The following is an 8,614-nucleotide window of genomic DNA, read 5'->3' as shown; positions in this document are numbered from 1 at the left end:
CTCGGGCACTAAACAATACACATCAACTCAACGTGGCAACCAACAACATGTCACAAAACTATAAGCCAAAAGTTCACAGTGAGCACCAGTGTCAATGTCAGGCATAAAATGCCTGCATATTTCGTCATATTAAAACTAGCTTATCTTTCTAGTTTGATATGAATCATATCACTACCTGCATATTTTGTCATGCTAAAACCATATGAAACCATAAACTGAGCCAATAGAAGAAATAATCTGCATTACTTGTATATATCTTCGAGCTAGAATCTAATGTTCGATGCGTACGGAACAAAAAATATGCATGATTTCTAGGCCAGTTATTCCAAAAACCACATGAAATGGTACTTCATTGTACCCATCTTATTATTGTTTATAAGCAACTAGTGGAGCTTGCTGCAGCCCCAGGTGATAGGAAGCAGCTCATGGCTTGCGAATCTTATAGTGTCCATAAGGATCTATATGGAGGCATCCAACACAGGATGTGAATGGACTATTCATTAATAATTATTAAGAAATAGCAGGAGCTCTGTCTTGTATACAAACATTCATATGTAGCTAATTGCAAAACAATAGCTACAGGGCATAAGGGTAAGGAAGAAAACAAATTACCACATAGGCTATGTAATCACAAGGAAAGAAACAACAATGTACTAGCCAGATGAACATTCATGACCAGCAGGCAGGGATGACAATGCCGGTTTGGAGATAATCAAGATGATCACTAGGTGATCGTTCAACTGTTGAGAGCACCTTGAGTACTTGTTGCATCGTTGGACGGTGTGATGGATCAGGCTCTATGCACCGGACAGCGACAACGATCATTTGAAACATCTCACCCGCGATCTCAGCACGCGGGAGTGGGAGCCGTGTGTCCAGCAAATTCTGAAGTAATGTAGTTTTTTCGACAATGGATGAAAGGAAATCACCTGGATGCTGTCCCATGAACAACTCTAGAACCAGCACTCCGAAGCTGTAAATATCACACTTCTCGGTCACCCTTGTTGTGTATGCAAGCTCTGAAGAAATATCAACATTTGAGAGTCAGTTTTGCTACATCTATCATCTAAGTACATTGATCAATAAAAACTCTTCTAGTATGTTTATCTAAAAGTACCAACATAGTGATATAATTTTACCTGGGGCAAGATATCCTTTTGTCCCGGCAAGATTTGTGTAATTTGACCCATTCACATCTAGTATTTTTGCTAGACCAAAATCCGAGATGCAAGCTTTAAATTCCCGATCAAGCAAAACATTGTTGCTCTTTATATCTCCGTGGACTATCGGTGCAAAGCAACCGTGATGCATGTATGACAAAGCATGAGCAACATCCCTTGCAATATTTAACCTCCTCGCCCAATCCATTTCAACTACAGTTCCCATACAATTTAAAGTTGCTCCTAAGCTCCCTCTGTCCATGTATTCATATACAAGGAATCTTCCCCGAGTTGCAGAGCAGTAACCAAATAACTTTGCAATGTTGCGATGTCGAATGTGCACCAATGAGTGTATTTCACGGTTAAATTGCTCATTGTCTTCTGCCACATGGATCTTCTTCACTGCAAATAATTCACCTGTTGGTAACTGAGCCCTATAGATAGATCCATTCCCTCCAGATCCGATGCAAAAAGCATCGCTGAAATTGTTTGTGGCATCAACAATTTTCCTGTACACATCTTCCCCATCAAAGTTCCAGATGCCGAACATCATGGTCTGTTGTACTTCATTTGATGTTTCTATCTCATTTTTCTTCCTTTTGCAATGCCATGTTACTAGAGTAATGACAAACACAAAAGATATAACAACTGGTATAATAACTAGTAAACTAGCATCAAACTTTTTCCCTTGTTTACTACTTCGAGGAAGGTCACAAGTGGGCAAACCTTTCACAACACCACACAATTTCTTATTATTCCTGAACCATATGATTGGAGCTTCTTCAAAAAACCTAGTATGTGGCACTGATCCTTCTAGTTTGTTGTATGACACATCCATCGATAGGAGACTGGTCATGCTTCGAAATGATGGTGGAATGCTGTCGTTCAGTGCATTGTGAGAAAGATTCAAGGCTTCAAGCATACGAAGACCGCCTAACAAACTTGGAATAGAGCCAACAATTGAATTGTCACTTAGATCCAACATACCTTGTAGGTTTACTAACATCCCAAGTTCGATAGGAATTGTACCATTCAGGTGATTGTGGCTCAACTTTAGAAAGTGAATCTTTAGGCAGTGCTCAATTGATCTTGGTATTTGTCCAGTTAGGTTGTTTGATGACAAATCTAGATACTCCAAGTTGTTCAGTGATCCAATTTCTTGTGGCATATTTCCCTCGAGCAAGTTACCAGAAAGGCTCAGGTTAAACAACATCGTTACATTGCTGATTTCTCTCGGAATCTGTCCTTCAAGCTTGTTTGATGAAACATCAAGTATCCCCAGCTGAGTTAATTTTCCTATACTTGATGGTATTACTCCAGTTATATTATTGTTTGATGCACGTAACACAGTAAGTTTGTAGCACTCACCCCAAAGATGAGATAATCTGCCGAACAATTTATTTGAACTGACATCAATATAGAGAAGATTTGGATAAGCTCCCATCCCGGTGATATCTCCTTCAAGGTTATTTCGTTCAAGTCGAACCCTTACTAGGCTCTTACAACTTAGCAAGCTTGATGGTAAGGGTCCAACCAGGTTGTTGCCAGTAGCAGCCAAATGTTGTAGCTGACCTCCCACACAAAGGTTGAATGGCAAGGCGCCTGATAGGTTGTTAAAAGCGAGGTCCAACTTAATCAGACACATTAACTTGACAATTCCTTGAGGTATAGGTCCTGACAGTTGGTTCTTGTAAAGGTACAAGAGAGTGAGGTTTGTCAAATTCCCTACGGTTATTGGGATAGAACCAGAGAGTGTGTTTTCTTGAAGAGCCAAATTCTCTAACTTCACAAGGTTACCTAATTCTTGTGGAATTTGACCAGAAAGTCTGTTCTCCCAAAGGCGTAAGAAAGTGAGCTTGGTCAAATTACATAAATTTCTTGGAATGAAACCTGAGAGTGTGTTTTTTTGAAGAGACAAACCCTCTAAGTTCACAAGGTAACCTAATTCCTGTGGAATTTTTCCGGAAAGTTTGTTGTCCCAAAGGTACAAGCTGTTGAGTTTTGTCAAATTCCCTAAGATGTCTGGGATGGAACCAGAGAGTGTGTTTTCACTAAGATCCAAGACCTCTAAGTTCACTTGGTAACCTAATTCTTGTGGAATTTGCCCTGAAAGTTCATTTTGGCAAAGGTTCAAGGTGGCGAGTTTTGTCAAACCACCGATGTTGCTTGGGATTGAGCCGGAAAGATTATTGCTTGACAGATCTAATGTAACTAAGTGAGTTAGGTGGCCTATTTCAGAAGGGATGTGACCAACTAAGTAATTGATTGACAAGTTGAGGGTCACAAGATTACTACTCATTTTATCTAATTGTGTTGAGCCTCTTATCTGGTTGCCTTGCAGGAGCAGACTTTGGAGGCCCTCGAGAATCTTGATGCCGGGAGGGATGCCCCCGGAGAGCTGGTTGTGAGAGAGGTCGAGACTTGTCAGCGTCATCAGCACCGTGAAGTTCAGCAACTCCAACGTCCCTCTAAGCTGCATCCCCCTCAGGAAGATGCCGCTGATCACGGGCCGGCGCTGGTGCACTGTGCAGCTGACGCCGTGCCAGCTGCAGAGCGCCGACGTGTTCTCCCAGGACCTCAGGGCGTGCTGACTCTGGTTGCTGAGGCTGGCTTTCCAAACAAGGAGTGCCCTCGCTTGTACTCCAGTGTCCGGCACGAGCGCGCCGACCGTGATCAGCAGCAGCAGTAGAAGTGCGGCGAGAGAGGCGAGCACTTTGGGTCGCTCCGTCTCCATGACTAGCATTTTGGCTTTGATGGAAATGGCTCCGGTGGTTGGCGGGAGGGGTGCTAGTACTTAGAGCTTGCAGCAGGCTAGGTCCACGCAGTAGGTAACTGATCCGCCATTCATGTCCTTGGTAGCTTGTGAAGAGATATGGAGTATCTACCTCCTCGTCATCTAATCCATTGACTAGACTCGGCATCACTGGAAAACATTGAATTCGTCAAGCAAATTGCATGGAAAGCTACTGTCGCGGTCTGCATGCATGACGATCACATTTTCCCAATCAATGTGTCGCCCGTCTTTCACCCAAACTATAATCACAATGGTGTCTACTAGGGCAAGACCACCGACCTCCCTATCCGGCTCGCAAGCATCGACAAATTGGCGGAAAAAAAACACTCGAAGCCAAGGCATCACTGCGACGACCTCTGCGTCTCACTCCGCAAAAATTTACTCCCCCGGCCCCTCCACATGGAGATTCCCGGGCAGCCCAGGCCGTCCATGGGTGCCGGCTGATGGTGGCCACCGATGGTAGCTCCATTTCCATTATTGATCACTATTGACACAAGTTATTTGGACAAAGACTATTGACACAAGTGCATGTGAGATTGTTCGGATCCTTCTTTTTTGAAAAAGAGGTCGAAACCCCCGGCCTCTGCATTATTACAATGCACACGTCCATGCTAATGTTGCTTACGAGACCCATTTCTATTGTTGATGATGGTGACTACATTTTAATTATTGATCACTAGCCAATGTGAGAAAGTAATCGAGGTAGTAATGCTAACGGCAGCTCCCGCTCATATTGGTTGACTTACAACGCTTGGTAAATAATGAACACTTGACCATTCACTAAACATATCTTGTTTTACTCTCACACATTATCAGCGTTCTCTTACCGATGCCATTCACCAGTGTCATAAGTTATCGAGCCAAGTCTTCCCTGCGTTCCTCACATATAGTGTTTAACTTATCAAGTCTACATCTTGTTACATACACACACATTATTTGTTCAGGAGTCGGTATGGATCGCTGTCTATGTAACGTTGCCAACTCGTTTGAACATCAGCAAATTTGCAGGAACAAGTACTATAGAGGAAGTACTCAACATCACAAACAAAACGCTAGCATTTTTCGATAAAAAATGCTAGCCTGTGGCCACACATTACAGTTCGATGTATAACTGGAGAACAAGACAATTTTGTAATCACGTGGGATAATATATGGACCATTGCCAAATTTATTCTTCCCAAAACCATATGAAATGGTGCTTCATTTCAGCCATCATATTCTTACCCCTAAGTCTACTGCGGAGATGGGTAGGCAGTTCGCGCTGTTGTTTTTGTGTTCACGATGAAACAATCCAACACCTATTTCTTGATTGCCTTCTCGCGAAGTTACTTTGGCGGTTTGTTCATATAACCTTTAACATTATCCCTCCAGATAGCATTGAAGCGTTGTTTGGGACGTGGCTAAATGGAGTGACTACTCATATTGCGTCTAGTATTCGGATTGAAATATGCGCACTTCTTTGGGCTATATGGAACTGCGGGAATGATATGATTTTTAACAGACTATCTATGATTAACTTCTTGCAGGTTATCTTCAGGGCTACGGCATTGAATCCGTACGTGGTCGTTACTCACTCCTACGGCCTCCAGGGAGCAGCTGGCTACTGGGTGCAACCGGTGGGAGATGGTAGCACGGGTTATTTTCAACCGGTTTGGATGGCGGTTGCATAATAGAATAGGTCCTTAGTGTCCTTTCGTCCAGCCGGTTGTGGCTTTCAGTTGTTTACTTTTTTCTATTGCTCCTTTTGTGAGTTGTACTTTGCAGACCCGACTTTTTTTGTTGGATTTGATCTAATAAAGTGGCCGCATGCATCTTTCCGATGAAGAGGCCGGGGGATAACCTCCTTTTCAAATAAAAATCCAGGCCGGTGAGGTTAAGTTCGGTGACACGAGACGGTGGTGTCGTGGTGCAGTTCACCCGACGCCATTGACAGAAGTGGGTGGTACTTCTCCAGCTGCCCAAGGCTCCTCGTGGATCGTCGGTGAATGGTGATGCCCTGCTTGAAGTCAAACAGCGCGTGCAGATCGGCAGTGCTGCTTTCATGGATCGTTGAGACTTCAACGTTGCTAACTCTGTCGTTACAGGGCAGCAGCAATGCCCAGTAATAGCATGGCCGGTTGCTTGGGAGAATGCACAAGCCAACACCCCTCACCTGTAATGTAAACCGTAAACTTAGTTCATGATATGAAATGCATGTATAGTAGTGTTATGCTGATGCTGTGAAAAAAATCAGCTATACCACCTGAGAACAAGATGTACACAAGTAACGAGAACAAGATGTACACAAGCAAAAAGACATGATTAAGGAGATAAAAGAATTATGTGCATGTTGGAGTTGTGTCGAATATTGTGTACAAGGTAGGTTACAGTTGGACTTGTAGTTGTATTGTGTTTAGATAGGATATGAAGTCGCGTGCAAGTAGGACACTTGTATCCTAGGCCTCTCATATATAGCGGGGCTAGACACACGATGTAACTTATGCCAACATAATAGCACCGGAACGCAGGGGAAGCCGGTGGCATGTGCCTGTGTCCAGGGCGACCGGGTGCGGTATTGTAGCGGTGTCATGGGAGGAGCGCCCATAGTCAGGCCTCGGGGATGTAGCCATATCGGTGAACCTCGTTAACAAATCTCGGTGTCATGCTCGTGTGATTGCTTGGTCTATGCCTCGGATTTATTCTAACAAGTAGTATCATGAGCTAGGTTGTTCGGGCGTGAATTGTCGATCTAGAGGAGGAAGATTCGATGTCACGGTCATCAGTCACAGCGGACGGAAGTGATCTGGAGACATCGTCTCTAATTTTCTGCAACAAGACCCACCTCATCTCCTACAATTTTCTGCAACAAGACCCACCTCTTCTTCTTTAGTTTTCTACAACAAGACACTTAGAAAAATTGCAAACAACATCTGCCGCCGCGTCTAATTTTCTACAACAATATTTTTACGCGTCTAATTTTCTGCAACATCTTTCACGCATCTAATTTTCTGCACATCTTTCACGTGTCTAATTTTCTGCAACAAGATCCTTGTTATAAAAATTGCAACAACATCTTTCATTGCGTCTAATTTTCTGCAACAAGACCCTTGTTGCAAAATTAGCATGGCCATGGATGTGGGAGGCGAGCGTGGCTGCCGGGGATGTAGAAGCATCGTTGTTGCAGAAATCTTGTAGCAGGAAACTGAGCTCGAGGAGGAGGCAGCCATGGGATGTCCAGGCCGGTGCTCCCCGAGCAGCGGGGCGACAACGGACGCGGACACTGGTGTTCCCGGGGATTGCAGACGCGGCTCCAGATCTTATTTCAGATGCGGTGGAGGAGGAACTTGGGCAGGATGGAGGCAGGAGAAGAAGAGGAGGGGCATGGCTAATGGAGGCTTGACTATTGGCATGCCCACCGGCGACGATGCGCGGGTTGGGGATGAGCCAGAAGGGATGATTAGGATGTAGACCGGGGAACACTAGTATTAAAAGGACCTAATGTGAAGCTCATTAGTCCCGATTTGTAATTGAACCGGCACTAATGTGACCATTAGTGCATGTTCCAATGGCTAGGCGGGCGGCGCTCATTAGTACCGGTTTGTGGCGAACTTTTAGTATCGGTTTATGCCACGAACCGGTACTAAAGAGGTGGTGACCTTTAGTCTCCACACTTTAGTGTCGGTTGCAGAACCGGCACTAAAGCCCCCCTACAAACCGGTAATATAGCTCCGTTTTCTACTAGTGGAAGGAGAAAAAATGACGCACGAGCGGAGAAGGAGATAAGATTGAGAAAGGGAAGGAGATAGGCTTGGTGTACCCTCAGTGCCACGTGTAGCGCGGAGAAGGCGGCGGATGCGGATGGTGTTTTCAGCCGGTTGAAGGTAAGTTTTTCTCTTAATTTAGAGAAATTTTACAGTACATCATACTACCGCTTGGGGTGGGTAGTATAAATCTAATCCAACGGTTGATGTATAGGGCAGTTTAGTCAATTCATATTAAGATGGAATTTCTTATCAATCATCGTCTTCATCCCGACGAGGGCACCAATCATGTCCATCTCCCTCTCACTGGATCATCGGCTGGTCGGCTGCTTCATAATCTCCCACCAGTCGCTCCCATATTTGGAACTAGAGCGCCTCGCCGGCATTTGGTTGGGGCGTCGCGAGGCATTGCGGGCCAGCGCGGGAGGCTTGACGAGCATCAGAGGCAGATTTGTCTTGTTGACGGCTCCCCTCTTGCCATCCAGCTCTGCTCCTCTGCTCCTCGAATCAATACTCACCGACGGAATGCTCGGCGGTGCGGATTCTGTCGATCTGGATTCCTGTCTTGATGAAAGCCATAAGAACTAATACTACTTTGCAACTCTTTCGATTGTGCCCTTTTTGCAGAGAGTACTATGGATTATCGATTAATATTAACCCTTGGATCACCAAAAATGAATGGTCAATATTTATCTGATGTACCGTAAAAGGTCTCATAATTTAATTGGATTTGGATTCTTCAGTTTCACCTGATTTTCAACTCTTCATTCATCATGCTCTAATGGAGCTAAACGGTTGTCGTGTCAAAATATGCCAAAGATTTGAATTGTGTCACATGCCAAAATTCTATGAATTTTGGGGAATTGTAGAAATTCTCTTTAAAAAGGAGAAATTTTACCGATTTGCAAAACTATTAACTC

At 44.3% G+C, this 8,614-nt stretch overlaps 1 protein-coding gene across 1 annotated transcript; it reads right to left on the bottom strand.

Moving 5' to 3' along the window:
* Positions 1-669: 669 nt before the first annotated feature.
* LOC123083651 (MDIS1-interacting receptor like kinase 2-like) lies at positions 670-3,894 on the bottom strand. The gene is made up of 2 exons (XM_044505625.1): positions 1,140-3,894; positions 670-1,019 (listed from the first exon to the last, which is right to left on the bottom strand). The coding sequence occupies exons 1-2, from the start codon at positions 3,892-3,894 to the stop codon at positions 670-672; spliced, it is 3,105 nt and encodes a 1,034-aa protein (XP_044361560.1).
* Positions 3,895-8,614: the final 4,720 nt, after the last annotated feature.

This window comes from Triticum aestivum, chromosome 4A (assembly GCF_018294505.1).
Source record: "Triticum aestivum cultivar Chinese Spring chromosome 4A, IWGSC CS RefSeq v2.1, whole genome shotgun sequence".
NCBI lineage: Eukaryota > Viridiplantae > Streptophyta > Magnoliopsida > Poales > Poaceae > Triticum > Triticum aestivum.
This window is presented reverse-complemented; position numbering and strand designations above follow the sequence as displayed.